Source organism: Carassius carassius, chromosome 3, assembly GCF_963082965.1.
Source record: "Carassius carassius chromosome 3, fCarCar2.1, whole genome shotgun sequence".
Taxonomy (NCBI): domain Eukaryota; kingdom Metazoa; phylum Chordata; class Actinopteri; order Cypriniformes; family Cyprinidae; genus Carassius; species Carassius carassius.
The window spans coordinates 2,295,162-2,312,898 of NC_081757.1; the positions used below are offsets into that span (position 1 = coordinate 2,295,162).

At 41.1% G+C, this 17,737-nt stretch overlaps 1 protein-coding gene across 3 annotated transcripts; it reads right to left on the minus strand.

Moving 5' to 3' along the window:
* Positions 1-16,733, minus strand: LOC132116194 (interleukin-8-like). 3 transcript variants are annotated; one of them, XM_059524878.1, is made up of 4 exons: positions 1,418-1,526; positions 1,183-1,309; positions 434-502; positions 1-270 (listed from the first exon to the last, which is right to left on the minus strand). In XM_059524878.1, exons 1-4 carry the CDS (start codon positions 1,485-1,487, stop codon positions 237-239), a joined length of 300 nt encoding a protein of 99 aa, XP_059380861.1. In that variant the 5' UTR covers positions 1,488-1,526; the 3' UTR covers positions 1-236. The 3 variants fall into 3 exon arrangements, with proteins under 3 accessions (XP_059380861.1, XP_059380879.1, XP_059380869.1); XM_059524896.1 differs by lacking the exons at positions 434-502; positions 1,183-1,309; positions 1,418-1,526 and adding exons at positions 15,597-15,665; positions 16,369-16,492; positions 16,581-16,733 and having other exon boundaries at positions 48-270; XM_059524886.1 differs by lacking the exons at positions 1-270; positions 434-502; positions 1,183-1,309; positions 1,418-1,526 and adding exons at positions 15,138-15,434; positions 15,597-15,665; positions 16,369-16,492; positions 16,581-16,733.
* Positions 16,734-17,737: the final 1,004 nt, after the last annotated feature.

Consider the following 17,737-nt stretch of genomic DNA (forward strand, 5'->3'; position numbering starts at 1 on the left):
AATGCAAAACTATAACACTAATTCAGTGACACAACAATGAATATAATTTTATAAAATATAATAAAGGTCAGTGAGGTTACAGTAAAGTTAATCTTTAATAAAACAGGCATTAGTGAAAACACATTTTCACATACTTCATTTTTCACTGAGAGATGACAAAATAAAAAAATAAAAATCCTATATTACATTATAGTTGAACCAGTTTCTTCAGTTGCTCTTTGAACGGTGATATTCATTCACTGTTGTCTTTTGAGGTTCCTCTTTTTGAATCTGCAAACATGAAGAGACACGTTAGTGTCTGAAGGATGCACCAAAGTGCCTCGTTGTCTTGATTTAAAAGCTTTAATTATTATAATTAATATAAGAGAATTCAAATCTTGCTAATGAATAATTTTGAGAAGGATAATTAGAGTCTTCATGGACAAGAACTTACTTTTCTTTGAGAGGAATCACCCAGTCTTTTGCAGGATTGAGACACATCTTTCCTTTCCTCATTGTGGCACTGTAAGAAACAAATGTGCAATTCTTTAAAATCAATAGAATGAGTCTTTACTATTGCATAAAATTATATACTGTATGAGTCACATTTTGAATTCATCATTTAACTGTATCGTTTGCCCAAAAATACACATTCAGTCATCATTTAGTTTAATTTTTCATTAATCAATCATACATTTTTTATGACTTAATTTGTTCTGAGGAACATATAATACGTTACTTATCAGAATTGTGTAAACCCATCTTTTCCAAACAATAAAACTCAATGGTGATTATGACTGCCAAGGAAAATGTTCAAAGCAAGACTTTTTTACACAGGCTGGAGGTGAGTAAATTATAAACATATTTCATTAATTAGGTGAGCTATCCATGAAGCATTAAATATTTGCACACTCATGATCTAAAAGAACTTTGTCTGAATCTTATTCTAAAACAATCATTGAATTTGGTGAAAGAAAGTGTTCACCACACAAGTGAACTCCTGAAAGTATTTGAAAGTATACCAGGATGCACCATGAGACCCGTTTTAATACTTTTGTCTGTAATTTGTAACAGTTACATATATTTAGTTTTAGTTAACTATTTCTAACTTTTTTGAGGAAGCAATAATAAACAATGTTTTGATTGGTAGAGCACATTATGTGTCTGTATTCGAAGTGCTGCTTTGGTAAGTTTCACACTCACATGATCTCCACATTTTTGCAATGTGGTCCAGCAGGAATCACCTTCAATGACTGTATTTTTTTGATTGGGATTGGCCTTGAATATGTTTTAATGCACTGACAGCGTAAAAGCATGGGTTTAGGTCTACCTGCAATAGCACAGAGAAAGTTGTTGTGAGATTATCACGAAAGATTCATCAAAATAGATAAATAATAATAAATCAGAAAGCATGATGAATGTAAGTTAGTCTGCTTACCCTCTGTTGTAGACAGCAGTGCAGCTGTGCAGATCAGAAGCATGAAGGCAGATGCACTGAACTTCATCATTCTGAGTCAGTATTGTGCCAGTGAAGGTATCAAGAGACTATCTGTTGTAGTCATTCAGTTGTGTGTCTAACAGTGACCGGCACTCTTGTTTATACAGACAGACACTCCCACACAACATGAAAGATTTTATTACGCAATTACGATTTTTCAATGTTTCTCTCTTCCAAAAAACTGAGGCCAGGCCCAGTACTGGTGTTTGCATGGGCTAGGTGTCCATATGGCTTGAATCCTATTTCATAATCCCATATGTGTATTCTTCAATGGTAAGTTTTCCCTCTCTGTAAACCTGTGTCTTTCCTTGAAAGACCCGCTCTGTCAGTCTCTTCTGGCAGTTGTTCCATCTCTACTCTAAGGTAGGGTCTGCCTCAGAGACCCATTCCATATGTAGCAGAGGTGGGACAAAGTCATTGTTATGCAAGTCACAAGTAAGTCTCAAGTCTTTTCCCTCGAGTCCCGAGTCAAGTCGAGTCAAAGATGAGGCAAGTCCCGAGTCGAGTCAAAAGTCAAAGCCAACAAGTCTCAAGTCGAGTCCAAAGTCCTACCAGTAGTTTTTTAGTTTCGAGTCATTTCAAGTCCTCTTACCACAGAAATAGAATTTATACAAATCATGTATGTCTGTAAGATTTGTATTTATTTAAACCTCTTTTTATACAGTGACATTAATCAAATATAAAATATTTGATAAATAAAATTTTAGTAGAAGGAAATCCAAGGCACTCTTCTTTAGAAAATTATAAAAATCCTTTATTGGACTGGCTATTTCATGATAGAAAATTTAAAAGACATGTACGACTGTATACGACTGTAACCTTTGTTCCCCGAGAAGGGGAATGAGAACTGCGTCGAACGACACTTTGGGGGAAGCCCCTCAGTGTAGCGCCTCTGAAGTATGAATGAAACTGAGCCAATCTTGATTGGTGTTGCGTCATGACGTAATGTGTGACGGCATACGTGGAAGCTATAAAAAGGACGCCGGCACACAACAGAGATAGCTTATGTGATGAAGGAAGCGCACCCAGGCAGGGGGAGGTGTGGCGACGAGACGCAGTTCTCGTTCCCCTTCTCGGGGAATAAGGGTTACAGTAGTAACCCGAGACGTTCCCCTTCGAGGGAACATCGAACTGCGTTGAACGACACTTTGGGGGAACGAGTACCCACTATGCCACAACGAGCCCTGCCTGTCCTGGAGTGAAGCTGCGCACAGGCACACTTAGGACGAGAGCACAAGGGTGCCAGGAGTCGATGGAATGTCCAGGCTGTAAAATCTAATAAAAGTGTGAGGGGTGGCCCATCCTGCTGCATTGCAGACCTCCTGGATGGGGGCCCCTGAGAGGAGGGCTCTAGAGGACGCCATGCCTCTAGTAGAATGAGCCCTCACGGCCAGAGGTGAAGGCAAATTGCGCACCTGGTAGGCCATAGATATGGTCTGTTTGGAGGCAGGAAGCCCCTTCTTGGGCAACCCGAAACAGACTAACAACTGGTCTGACTTCCGCCATGAGGAGGACCTCTGGATATATATTTTAAAAGCTCTGACAGGGCAGAGCAAGTGAAGTCTCTCCTCATCTTGGATCTTGGAGGAACTACAGCAATGAAGCCACTGGGCAGTTAACTGGGTCCACCTCCTGCTCTCTGCACCAAACGGTGAAAACATTCCATTTTAGGCCGTACAATTTCCTTGTGGAGGGAGCTCTAGAGCTGAGTAGGGTCTCCACTACTCCTGCTGACAGGCCTGCTTCTCGGTACTGTGCCCCCTCAGGGGCCAGACCCATAGTTTCCATAGTTCGGGCCGAGGGTGAAGAATTGAGCCCTCTGCCTATGTCAGCAGGTCCCTCCTGGTGGGAAGCTCTCACGGAGGGCCGTCCAGGAGTAATATTATGTCTGAGAACCATACTCGGGCCGGCCACAATGGGGCTACCAATAATAAACTGATGCCGTTGCGACGAACCCTCTCTAGAACTCCCAGGAGCAGATCGATCGGGGGAAAGGCATAAAGACGCAGCCTCGGCCACGTCTGTACCATGGCATCCAACCCCAGTGGGGCTGGATGTGTGAGGGAGAACCACAGTGGACAGTGAGTTGTCTCTCGAGACGCGAATAAATCCACTTCCAGTGGGCCGAACCTCTGACATATGGACTCTACCACCTCGGGATGGAGTCTCCATTCCCCGGGCCTTAGCCCCTGCCTCGACAGGATGTCTGCTCCCTGATTCTGATTCCCTGGGATGTATGTTGCTCTGAGAGACAACAATTTCCCCTGGGACCACAATAGGATCTGATGCGCCAGTCTGCCTTGGGGGGGTAGACCTCAGACCCCCTTGATGGTTTATGTAGGCCACCACAGACATATTGTCCATCCTCACAAGGATGTGATGACCCTTGAGATCCGGCAGGAAGCTCCTCAGAGCTCGGAACACCGCCAACATTTCCAGGCAGTTTATATGCCAGGAGGAATGATGGTCCTGCCATGGACCTCTCGAAAAGCTGCCGTCCATGACCGCGCCCCAGTCCGTGAGGGAGGCGTCTGTCGAGACGGTTTTCCGGTGACATGACGCTCCCAACACGGTACCTTGGGACAGAAACCAAGCTTTCTTCCACATAGATAGGGAACGAAGGCATCTGCGCGTAACCCTGATCATGCGAAATGGGTTTCCCCTCGGGGAGAACCCCTTGGTTTTCAACCACCACTGCAAGGGTCTCATGTGCAGGAGACCGAATGGAATGATATTGGATGCTGCTGCCATGAGACCTAACACTCTCTGGAAATGTTTTACAGTGATGGCCTGGCCTAGCTTTATCCTGGTCACCGTGGAGACAATTGTGCCCGCATCGAGACCGAATCCCACACCACTCCCAGGAACAAGGTTCTCTGGGCTGGTGCCAACATGCTCTTTTTCGTGTTGAGTCTCAATCCCAGGCTCTGGATGTGGGCAAGGACAACATCTCAATGCCGAACTGCCAGCTCTTGTGACTGGGCTAGAATCAGCCAGTCGTCAATATAATTGAGAACCCTGAGACCCTGAAGCCTCAGTGGTGCTAGAGCTGCATCCATACATTTTGTAAATGTGCGAGGGGAGAGAGCTAGGCCAAACAGAAGAACCCGATATTGGTACGTCTCGCCCCCGAAGGCGAACCTCAGGAACTTCCTGTGAGACGGAAGGATGGAAATGTGGAAGTATGCGTCCTTCAGGTCTATCGTGACAAACCAATCCTCGGATTGAATTTGGTTCACGATGATGGGAATAGTGAGCATCTTGAACCTGAACCTCCTCAGAGACCGATTCAAGTGCCTGAGATCTATTATTGGACGCAACCCCCCATCCTTCTTGGGAGCTAAGAAGTAGCGGCTGTAGAACCCGGACTCCCTGTCTGAAGGAGGAATACGTTCTATAGCCTCCTTTACCAGCAGAGAGTTTACTTCTTGTTCCAACACCCGACTCTGCTCTGGGTTGACTACAGTCCAGACCACCCCATTGAACTTTGGTGGGCGGGAACCAAACTGTAATCTGTACCCCCTTTGAATGGTGCGCAGAGCCCAAGGAGAAATATTTGTGAGATTTTTCCATGCATCTAAATACTCTACTAAGGGGACCAGCCCCTCGAGGCTGGCCTTGGGTATTAATCGGGATTCGTTCTTGGCCCCCCGAAGCGGATCTCCGGCAGGGTTCGACCAAAAACGATTCTCGATGTGCGGACGCGAATGCTGCCTGGCCGCAAGCCTGTGGGGCGGACAGTGCAGGGCGCGTTCGCTGGAGACCGATGCGTCCCGAAGCGTACTTAACGGCGGGAAGTTGACATCGATTTCCTGTGGGCTCCACAGAGGAGGCGACCCCGATCGCTCCCCCACGGGTGGGGCCGCCCGCAGAGGGCCTAGGCAGGCAAGGACCTCTTTGTTTGAAGGCTTCTTAGCCTGTAGGACGGCCCTCAGGTCGCCCGGCTTAGGCTTCGGCTGAGAGCGTCATCTATGCCCCCAGGCTGCCTGAGGGGGGGCTCTAGAAGCGACGCTCTCCTTTTGCGCCTGTCTATAGGCGGAGGAGCTGGCGGATGGCTGCGGCTGCCCGCCTGGGGCAGGCTTCTTAGATCTCGAGCGGCGAGGGAGGTATTGTTTAAAGGCTGCAGACTGTTTCTTTGCCTCCTGAAACCTGTCGACGACGATATTAACTGAGTCGCCGAACAGGCCAGAGGGCGAAATCGGGGCATCAAGGAGGAAAGCCCTGTCCTTCTCCTTTATGCCTGACAAATTTAGCCATAAATGTCTCTTGGAGACCACCATTGCCTCCATGGAACAGCCGATAGCATAGCAACTGGCGGATGAATCGCGAGAGCGTGCCTCGGCAGTCTTGAGATCCCCCGCCAGATCCATCTGCGAGCCCCATGAAGAGCGTTGCTGCGCCGCCTCGGCGGACGGGGCTCGCGAGCCTGGCCATCCCCAGTGAAAACGGCCAGGCGGGAGCGCAGCACACGGATTGGCAATCTCTCACAATCCTCGCAAGCAGCCCCCTCGAGAGCTGCCCGCGCATGCTGCACTCCCAAACAGTGCACACACATTCGGTGTGTGTCCCCACCCGTGATATAACGTGGGCAGGGATGCACACACCTCGTGAAACTGCTCGCCATAATAATGCTTGTGACTAAAGACAATACAACACCAAATAAGACACACAAGACAGAGAGCGCTTGCTGAAGAACAGAAAGCTATCTCTGTTGTGTGCCGGCGTCCTTTTTATAGCTTCCGCGTATGCCGTAACACATTACGTCATGACGCAACACCAATCAAGATTGGCTCAGTTTCATTCATACTTCGGAGGCGCTACGCTGAGGGGCTTCCCCCAAAGTGTCGTTCGACGCAGTTCGATGTTCCCTCGAAAGGGGAACAACCCACGCGCAGTGGCACAAACAGCCTTCTTCAGGGTATGGGTTTTTCCCCCAATGTCTTTTAAATTTTCTGTCATGAAATAGCCAGGATTTCCGTGCCTTGGATTTCCTTCTACTACATTTTACTGAATTCCCGAACCCAAAGAGCACCTTAAAAAAAAACATTTTTTTGAACTCCTTGAGCACCCTGGACATTTTTTTTTTCTTTCCATAAATTAAATTTTAATTAGATTTTTAATTTTAATTTTAAATTTTCACAAAAATGCTTGTATTTCAACAGCATATTGCACTAGAACAATGACCTGTTTTTTTCCCATGTGTGTTGGAGAGACTGAGATATACATTTATGTTTATCCGTCTAGCAGCAAGGTAGAAATGGTACTTTAAAACGGACGTTGACATGATGTTGGCGAGGTTTTCCATCTGAGTGTGCTACACTCATGTACCTCATTTAATCCGATTTCAAAAATCCCTATTTTTGTTAGCATGAACCAGCAAGGGAGACGTGCATTTACTGTCTCGTTGATACAGTACGGTACATCCGATAAGGTGCTTAGCATTCATTCAAAACTTACCTTTGTGCAACTTCAAGTGTCAAACAAAGTTGGACGTTGTGGCACCTCCGTCTGTAATCTTCGACCCGCATGTTTTGCAAATTGCAACTTGTTTTTTGTCGACTACCTCGTAATTTTTATAGCCAAACGACACTATCTTTGGTATCATTTTCCCAACTGGTGCATTGTTTCTTGTTGCGCTTCAGTGGTTGTCTTGCAATGTGCCTGCTTAGATGCTGTCGAATCAAACCAACGTGGGACTACAGTGATTAGATGTCGTGCAGGCAGCGTGCGTGCTCTCTGCATGCATACAGGTGGTGCACATTTTTTTCACAGATGCAGATACACTGAGAGCGGCGTGGCCGTGTGAACTATTTTTTTCCCCAGGTTTTCATGGGAAGTAGCAAGTCTTCTCGAGTCAAAAGGCGCAAGTCCAAGTGAAGTCACGAGTCATTGATGTTAAAGTCCAAGTCGAGTTGCAAGTCTTTGTACATTTTGTCAAGTCGAGTCTGAAGTCATCAAATTCATGACTCGAGTCTGACTCGAGTCCAAGTCACATGACTCAAGTCCACACCTCTGATATGTAGTACTGCCCCTTGGGTCAGTCCAAATCAATATCTCCACATGTCACTTCCTTAGGGTAGGATGTGGTCAATCTATTCCTTAAGGCTCGCTTCCCTATTGTTCTGGGAGGCTGAAAAGAACAAATAGGAACGATTTGAAGCAATCGTTTACTGAAGCCCACATAACAAATGTCTTTTGGCCCAGATCCGGGCCACACAATGACTTTTCCCACGGCCCAAGTACCGCAAAAAATGATGGGGCGGAAGTGGCCCAGAACTAGATTAAAGACTCGTTCCAAAGAGAGCCAATGAACGTTTGATATCGCTGCCATAAAACTTGTTGTAAAACTTCTTAACGGCACATTTTTAAATACTTACTATAGCTACAGAGGAAGGAGATACATATCGCCAATGAATGCGGTTTGAATTTGGATCTGTTCCTCACACCAAGCATCACATGGATACAGGATTTAAATAAAAATAAAATACTTTTATGATCATTTTATTTAAAGCTTGTGCATGACAGCCTACTAATAAAAATGATGTGCCCCCAATCTCTATTATAGATACTGATCCCAAACCAAATAAATATTACAGGATAATGGTTAAATACTCTCTCTCTCTCTTTCTTTTCATGTAAGGATTCTAACAATATTTGTACCAAGAATAATAATATAAAATTTTATAAAATTATAATTAAGTGCAGTTTAATGCACTTGACTGATTTGCTTAATTTTGAAATGATAACGTTTCATTCTGTTTTGACATCTCATTTCAAAGACTACATTTTAACAATACTACACTTCATTAAAATGTATGTGATCTTTTAACCATTATCATGCAATATTGTATTTATCTTGTTTATCATGGGTCACATAATATGCTGCCAGATCTTAGCCTGATTTGGGCCACATATCACCTGACTGATCTGGGCCACACTCCTCCCACCAACAATTGGCCCTCATGTTGTTTGCTGGATCCCAGCCGTGCTGTCATTGCCACACATGGCCCAGCTCTGGCTGAAAGGGTACATGCCATTGCCGACAGGAGGCCAGCAGTGCCACCTTGAGCCCACATGTGGGCCAAGTCCATTTGCTATGTGGGAGGTTGAACTCCCTTGTAAAAGACACTGTTACCTAATCAGTTGTGTTTTTCGCAGCATTAGGTGGCACAAATCATCTTCCTACAGTAGATGAATATTTAGCCAGGTATTATACATAAAGAAGTAGGCAAGTGTTTGGATAGAGGAAGTAATGGCTTTCTTGTGCTATTCCAACCTTCTTTCTAAAGCCCTATGTTTGAGGAATTTGTTTCCTTTTGGTCAATCAGTAAGTATTGTTGTTGTGTTTTCATGGATTTTATGTTTTGGTGATTTGAACTTAATGTGTAATTGTTGTATTGCGTATGTATTGATTATTGAGACAGTCATGCATGCTAATTGTAAATGTGTCTTTATTTAGATGGACCTTTATTCCTTGCTTTCTTTTTTATGAGGAAATAGTTCATAAGGTTTGCTTCAACAAACTGCTCACTTTGTTTGTTGCTGGACTCATGGAGACTTGGGACGTTTTACACGAACACAAAGAGCAGGTGGATTCTACATGTGGTGGACAGGAGGACTCTTGGTTGTATCAAGTTTGACTTGAGTTGGGATTCTTTGCATGGACATCATAGTTTCAACCATTAACAAACATTGTTTGCTTCAGTTTTACCATTCTTATTTCTGGTTCATATCTCCCCAATATTTTACATTTCTTGAATATTTTATTTTGTGATTATTTTTGATCATTTCATTTCATATTTTCTAGTTGGTGTTTCACTTTTTTCTGTGCAATGTAAATGTTTGTGATGATTGATGGGGTTGTTGAATATAATATATGTGACCCTTGACCACAAAACCAGTATTAAGTCGCTGGGGTATATTTTTAGCAATAGCCAATTCACGAGTTTACCCTTACGTCTAATCTGATAACAAATAGTAAGCATATTTTGGCGTGCTGTCCTGGGGTAGAGCTCCGGGGCCGGAATATAGCCTGAACCCAAAGAACTCCCCCTATCCCTATATGGGATGACAATAGATTAGAAGTGAGGAGTTGGGGTGGAGGAGGGATGCGGCTCGCAATGTCAGACTGGCGAGCCCTATATGCCGCTAAGAGAGAAGCACAATGCCAGATATCAAATGAGGGACTCTTGCTGCATTCGAAGGGAGCTGCGGCTATGCTGCACCGACTGAGTATGAGGCACGGGTTAATGCGTCTGATGGAGGGCTCTCACTGCAATCGAAGGGAGCCTGCAGCTCTGCTGCACTGGGAGGGAAAGCTCCGTTTGCTGCCAAGTACGCAGTGTAAATCAGACAATCGACGGAGGGCTCACACTGCAACCGGAGGGAGCCGAGGATCTGCTGCACTGGAAGGGAGAGCCCCATCAGATGCTGAATAGGCAAGGATATTCGAGGCATGGTTTTATGCATCGGATGGAGGGCTCCTACCACAACCGAAGGGAGCCAGTGGCCATAGGCGGAAATCGCGGGGGGGTCGGGGGGGTCCGGACCCCCCCTATCTGAGGGTTGTCCCCCCCTAAAATATAATTGAAATATGTGTATTGTAAATAATATAATGATATATAGTTAAACTAATTGTGTAAGTAGTAAAACAATACAAATGCAAACGGAGCAACATCAAAAAAAGTTTTAAATATCTCGAGTTCCCTCTGCTTTGCCTCACATTGCTTTGGTCCACTGCCTGCTCCCCTTTTACCTCACCACCACCGACACACACACACACACACACACACACACACAGTCCGGTGCGAGAAAACAATGTGTTTAGTAGTAGTGCAACTCCATAAGTCAAGCTTACTTTATTCACATTAAACATCGGATGATGTGATTATTTTCTCTTTAATAAAGATGATGCTGAGGCATTAATAAATCGTGTCCAAAAATATTGTGAACCAATTTACTTTTGTCACCGATGTAGTCTGCGCTGTTAGCGATTATAACAGGCATTTTATACAGGCGTTTACTTAGCTTGTTTAATATCATTAGACTAGTGCGGGTGTGCATTTAGATTTTCCCCGGTTCACTATGATTTAGTCGGTTCGGTTTATTTAATTTAATATAGTTAATATAACATCATACAAAGAGTGCAGTTGTTCTCCAGATATTAGCATAACAAATGTGATTTTGATTTTTATAAAAATTGAATTAACAATAAGTTAATATTAAGTGCATTTTAGGCACCATATTGCCTGTTTTAGCACTATTTCACCAACGAAAAAAGTTGAAAACTAAGCTACAGTAACAGCACTGTAATTGTGTCTTTGAGAAACACACTGAGGAGGACAAACACAACTTCGAGAAGAAGGATAATGGAACGGGAGGGAGATCAAATTAAGCATACATCATAACTCATATGACAGATGGAGGGTTCACCCTGTGACCGAAGGGAGATGTGGGTCTGCTGCAGCAGAAGGGGAGCCCTTGTCCGATGCTGAATAAGCAAAGAGACGTGACTGATCAAGGGACTCATGCTGCATCCAAAGGGAGCTGCGTCTCTGCTGCACCTGAAGGGAGAGTCCCCAGTTGCGGCTGGATATGAGCTGCAGTTTGATCCCTCGAAGGGAGCCCGTGACTCTGCTGGACCAGGAGTGGGAGCCCTGTCTGCTGCAGAGCATGCAACGTGACTCAAAATGACAGACGGAGGGGTCACACTGCTGCTCTGGAAGGAAGAGTCCCTCTTGCGACTGAATATGAGGCGTGGTTTGATGCGTCAGATGGAGGGCTCCCACTGCTACCGAAGGGATTCGACGGCTCTGCTGCACCAGGAGGGAGATCCCACGTCCACCGCTGAGTGTGCATTGTACTCAAAACAACAGATTGAAGATTGACCCTGCGACCGAAGGGAGCCGACAGGTCTGCTGCACCGAGAGGGGAGCCCCATCCGATGCGGAGGAAGCAATGAAACGCGACTAATGGAGGGACTCCATCAGAAAGTGAAGAATATGAGAATCAGGGCAATAATTAAGAATTTTCAATCAACAGAAAATGATACAAATTTGCCTGGAAGAGGACGTGTGTCTGCAGTTTATTGTCCTAATGCACGGTGAGGAGGAGAGTTTGAGTGTGACTCTCCAAGGACCACAGCTGGAGAACTGCAGAAATAGGATGAGTTTCAGGGTCAGAAAACCTAAAAAAAAAAAAAAAAAACAAAAAAAAAGATCAAACAGCACCTACATCACCACATGTTGTTTGGGAAAAAACAATCCCCAGCATATTCTGTTGTCAATTAAAGTACCCCATGTGTCCAATGAAATATGCTGTTGTATTTTTTATATTGTGGGCCTATATTTCTTGTTTAGATACATGGAATCTTTGATTCTATCAAATGCCAACAGATGAAAAATCTAAAAGTGACTGACTGTTAGAAATCTTATAATGGGCCACGTTTGGATCTTCCAACCGGACAGTAATCTTGAAACAAACCTTAAAAACAACACAAAAATGGGTCACTGGTCACAAAGCCAAGCTTCTGCTATGTCCATTCTAGTTCCTTTAGCTGAACCCTATAGACTAGAAGTGTGAAGAACTGAAGAGGAGAAACACCGTCATTGAGCTGGGAATCTGATGTGATTCTGGATGAAGAAATTGTCTCTGATCTCTTGTCAGGTGTTCTCTAACCTCATCAGGCATTAAAGGAGAAAACTCCTATACTAATTTGGCAATCAAAATATGCAATCAAATTTCATTTTAAAAAGTATTGAATAAAAGTGTCCCTTTAATTATGTCCATTGTGTATTAGAGTAAAACATTTATTTCATAATGATATTTCCTTTTTAAATTCTTATTCTCCAATGCAAGGTAAATTTTTTTGTCATTTTTTTTTTATTTATTTTTATTTTTTTATTTTTTTTTTTTATAAAAGATCAAATGGATTAACAATGCAGATTTATTTTCACAGCATTCTTTGATCATATCTACCAAGGCTATACAATTCTTAACATTTGTGTATATAATAACAACAGCTAAACTGTTTGTACAATGTTATAATTCTTTAGAAAAATAAATGTTTCTGAATTGAGAATGCACACAGTAAAAGTTATCAGAACTCAAAATTTGAAACAAATTACAGATTCTAAGACTATTTTAGTAGAATTTTCCATTTTGATTTGGTAGGTCTACCTCACATCAATTGTAGGAAGGCTGATTGTAAGCAGAGATGTGCTAAACATTAATCATGCTTGCCACACCCAAACAAACAAAGATCACACACACACACACACACACACACACACACACACACACACACACTGTAAAACCCGACAAGTTAACTTAACTCAAACCGTTTGAGTAAACCGATTGCCTTGACTGTAATACCCGACAAGTAAACTTAACTCAAACGGTTTGAGTAAACAGATATCCTTAAGTTATGTTAACTCAAACCATTTGAGGCAACCGATTGCCTTAAACCGTTTAAGTTGAAAAAACTCACAGTTATGAGTACTCTGAACTTAATTCAGTTGAGTTCACTGAAAGAAGATATACATTGCAATTAAGTAATTAAGTGATTAATTGAGTGATAATTGAGCTTTAGTGATGAACACCTGCTGTTAACAAACAGAATCACTGAAGAAAAGAGAGAAAGGAACTACAGCTGACTTCAGACACAGCCTCACTCAAACCTGACAAGTTATGTTAACTCAAACCGTTTGAGGAAACCGATTGCCTTAAACCATTTAAGTTGAAAAAACTAACAGTTATGAGTACTCTGAACTTAAATCAGTTGAGTTCACTGAAAGATGTACATTGCAATTAAGATTAACTAAGTGCTGATTGTTAATTAGTAATGAACAGCTGCTGTTAACAAACAGAATCACTGAAGAAAAGAGAAACACAAGAACTACTACAACTGACTTCAGACACAGCCTTAGATGAAATCAACTGAAATAAAATACATGAAATCTCTCAAGATCTGATTAGACAACCCCACAAACAGCATCACCAGCTCCACTTATTAATAACCAGACTGACTTTATTTCTGTCAGATGTCTACAGAAGATCTTATTGAGAATGAACTAAGGTTTAGATGTTGATTTATTGTTTCATTTGAAGTAACCATGTTAGAGATCAGTGTTTGCTTTAGTTGGGCTCTTGACCCTTGACTTCTGTCTTAGTCTTTTTTCTGGCTGTTATAACCGTGTGTTTCTAAAACACATTTGTTGTAATCCAAAAGCCCAGAAGAAATGCCATCAGGTGTTAACCTGTACCTAGGTGTAGGTTGTTATACTTTATATTGGTGATGATAATTATTCATTGTTATTCACAATTATTGAGCCGTACAGAGTCTAATCTTTGATGAAGTAGGTGTAGTGTAATTTGTAGAAGTGGTTCTAGTAAAAAATGACACTAAGAGCCAGTGGTTCTGTGATAATCAGTTAATATAAAAATGACTTTCTAAACATTTTGTACACATACATTTTTCTTCTATGCCAGTAGTTGGTCAAACACAGACATTAATAATCAGAATATGAACCTCTACAATGGTGACGAAAAAAAAACATGTTGCAATGCATGCTGGGTACTATTGTAGTACAAAACTCATCCATGGCTCCCAGCATGCTCTGCAGCATTTTTTTTTTATGGTCACCATTGTTGAGGTTCATATTCTGATTATTGATGTCTGTGTGTGACTAATTGACACCATAGAAGTCCAAACTGTTTGGAAAGTCTTTGTATTATCTGATTATCACAGAACCACTGGCTCTTAGCACCCATTTACTATAATCAATAAAAAACTACACAACACCTATTTCATCGGAGATTAGACTCAGAACACTTCAATAATTGATGATTATCATCACCAATATAAAGTATAACAACCTACACCTAGGTACAGGTTAACACCTGATGGCATTTCTTCTGGGCTTTTGGATTACAACAAATGTGTTTTAGAAACACACAGTTATAACAGCCAGAAAAAAGACTAAGACAGAAGTCAAGGGTCAAGAGCCCAACTAAAGCAAACACTGATCTCTAACATGGTTACTTCAAATGAAACAATAAATCAACATCTAAACCTTAGTTCATTCTCAATAAGATCTTCTGTAGACGTCTGACAGAAATAAAGTCAGTCTGGTTATTAATAAGTGGAGCTGGTGATGCTGTTTGTGGGGTTGTTTAATCAGATCTTGAGAGATTTCATGTATTTTATTTCAGTTGATTTCATCTAAGGCTGTGTCTGAAGTCAGTTGTAGTAGTTCTTGTGTTTCTCTTTTCTTCAGTGATTCTGTTTGTTAACAGCAGCTGTTCATCACTAATTCTCAATCAGCACTTAGCTAATCACTTAATTACTTGAATGCAAAGTTTCAAAACATACATGGTTTAAATCAAGGCAATCTGTTTACTCAAACGGTTTGAGTTAAGTTTACTTGTCGGGTTTTACAGTGCACACACACACACACACATTTAGTAGTCTCAGCCTCGAGCAGACCAGAAGAATCACAGACACAGGTAAACTGTGAGCTTGCCATAAACCATCAGCTGAACATTGACTTCATTTCATTGTGAACAGCTCAGGGAATGATATTGTAATGTTGCAATGTTTTGTGATAGGACAAAAAGCACAATAAAGACCAACTAAAATATCCTTTATGACAGTTTTTTATTACAAGTCTTCATTCAATACCAATGCAAAACTATTTGAACATCTAAAACTACAATTCAGTGACACAACGACAAATAAATATATTTTAATAAAATATAATAAAGGTCAGCGAAGTTAATCTTTAATAAAACAGGCAGTAGTGAAATTTTCACATTCAATACTTAATTTTTCACCAAGAGATGACAAAATAAATTTTTTTAAAATCCTATATTACATTATAGTTGAACCAGTTTCTTCAGTTGCTCATGAACGGTGATATTCATTCACTGCTGTCTCGTGACATTCTTCTTGTTGAATCTGCAAACATGAAGAGACACATGTTAGTGTCTGAAGGATTCAACAAAATGCCTCGTTGTCAGAAAAAAATGCATTGATTATTATTATTAATATAAGAATTAAAATCATGCTAAAGAATAATTTTGAGAAGGATAATTAGAGTCATCACAGGCAAGAACTTACTTTTCTTTGAGAGAAATCACCCAGTCTTTTGCAGGATTGAGACATGTCACTCCTTTCTTCATTGTGGCACTGTAAGAAATAAATGTGCAATTCTTTAAAATCAGTAGAATGAGTCTTTACTATTGCATAAAATTATACACGAGTCACATTTTGAATTCATCATTTAACTGTATCGTTTGCCCAAAAATAGACATTCAGTCACCGTTTAGTTGCTAATTTTTATGACTTACTTTCTTTTGAGGAACATTTAAGTTACTTAAATGAATTAGCCCAACTTTTCCAAACAATAAAACTCAATGGTGATAATGACTGCCAAGCAAAATGTTCAAAGCGAGACTTTTATTTAATTAATTTATTTTTGCTTTTATTTTTTAAGGAACAACTCTGGCATTTTGCTAAACATCACTGTTGGAAATAAAATTCACACAGGCTGGAGGTGAGTAAATCACAAGGTGAGCCATCCATGAAGCATCAAATATTTGCACCCTCTCATGATCTTTAAGATCTTTGTCTGAATCTTAATCAATATTTATTTAATTTGGAGAAAAAGTATTCAAATTTTGTTAAAAAGTATACCAAGATGCACCATGAGACACGTTGTAATACTTTTGTCTGTCATTTCTAATACTTACACATATTTAGTTTTAGTTAACTATGAAAAACCCATGGATTTCTAACTTTTTTGAAGAAGCAATACTAAACAATGTTTTGATTGGTAGAGCATATTATGTGTCTGTATTCGAAGTGCTGCTTTGGTAAGATTCACACTCACATGATCTCCTCATTTTTGCAATGTGGTCCAGCATCATTCACCCTCAGTGACTGTATTAGTTTGAATGGGATTGGGTCTGAATGTGTTTTAATACACTCACAGCGTAGCTGGATTGGTTTAGCTCCTGCAGTAAAACAGACAGACTTGCTGTGAGATTAGCTCAAATAAATCAAAAATCAGAAAGCATGATGAATGTAAGTTAGTCTGCTTACCCTCCGTTGTAGACAGCAGTGCAGCTGTGCAGATCAGAAGCATGAAGGCAGATGCACTGAACTTCATCATTCTGAGTCAGTATTGTGTGCAGAGTAATGTCAGTGAAGATATCAAGAGACTCTGCTGTAGTCACTCAGTTGTGTGTCTAACAGCGGCCGGCACGCTCACTTTTAAAGACTGACACTCCCCCGCAAGAGTTTGTTGCGCAATTACAATTTCTCACTATTCTTCTCTTCCAAGGAACTCACTCTCTTTAAATGGCTATTTTTCTATTGAAATTTCACTTGATAAAAGGAATTTAGAAACAGTACAAGTACTGCTGCCAAATGTCAATGGAGATAAAAAAAAAAAAATCCTAGAGGATTTTGAGGATATAAAGGATTTCTTTACCCAATAAAGGTTATTGTACAAGACGTGAACATTTCTAAAGCTTGTAAATTATCAGCACAATCAAATGTGGCACAAGTTACTACATTATTAACAATATAAAAGTTATATAGAAAGGAATGTTTTATGAAGAAGACTTGATCATACCTATTTTTTTATGATCCTTCATAATTTGCATAACTGCATTATCATGTCAGGATTTTTAGGGTTAATATAAATATCATTACTACAGCGCAAGCAGTCTTCCGTGTTCCTGAAGGATATATTTACAACTATGCATTTGCTAATGCATAAAACTTGAACTGTAAAATATAAAATATATATCATTCTGACTGATGTAATTTCATTCTGCTCTAAAATGATGAAGAAAGGCACCGGAGCTGAGCAAATACTAGAAACCCAAATACACATGCTTTCAATTTAACCCAGGAGAAATGTGTTTAGTATATTCAAATTACATTTTCAGGTTATTGTATTTTTGCAGCAGTTAAGAAAATGTCAGTTAAGCAGGAGTTTTATTGCATGTGTCATCTCGCAGTTCCTTTTAAGAGAACCGTTGCAGCATAACAGAAGTAGTGAAATCTCTGCTGACTCACTGAAATAGTACCAGTATTGCAAAAAAGAAAATGTCAAAGGGCCATGCCATTAACTTTGCTGTGTCGTTTAGTATATATATCAGATATAAGAAAGCATGAAATCTGTTACCAAAGACAACAGATGACATTCTCAAGCTCCTCTGAATTTTGAGCATGCTGTGAAACCAGGATGA

Bases quoted from the DNA above. Each gene is read 5' to 3' on its own strand.
- LOC132116194 (XM_059524878.1), bottom strand. From the start codon at position 1,487: ATGATGAAGTTCAGTGCATCTGCCTTCATGCTTCTGATCTGCACAGCT. The intron at 503-1,182 runs GTGAGTGTGAAA...TGTTTCTTACAG, and splicing joins TGCAAAAATGTGGAGATCAT to TGCCACAATGAGGAAAGGAA. The intron at 271-433 runs GTAAGTTCTTGT...TCATGTTTGCAG, and splicing joins GTGATTCCTCTCAAAGAAAA to ATTCAAAAAGAGGAACCTCA.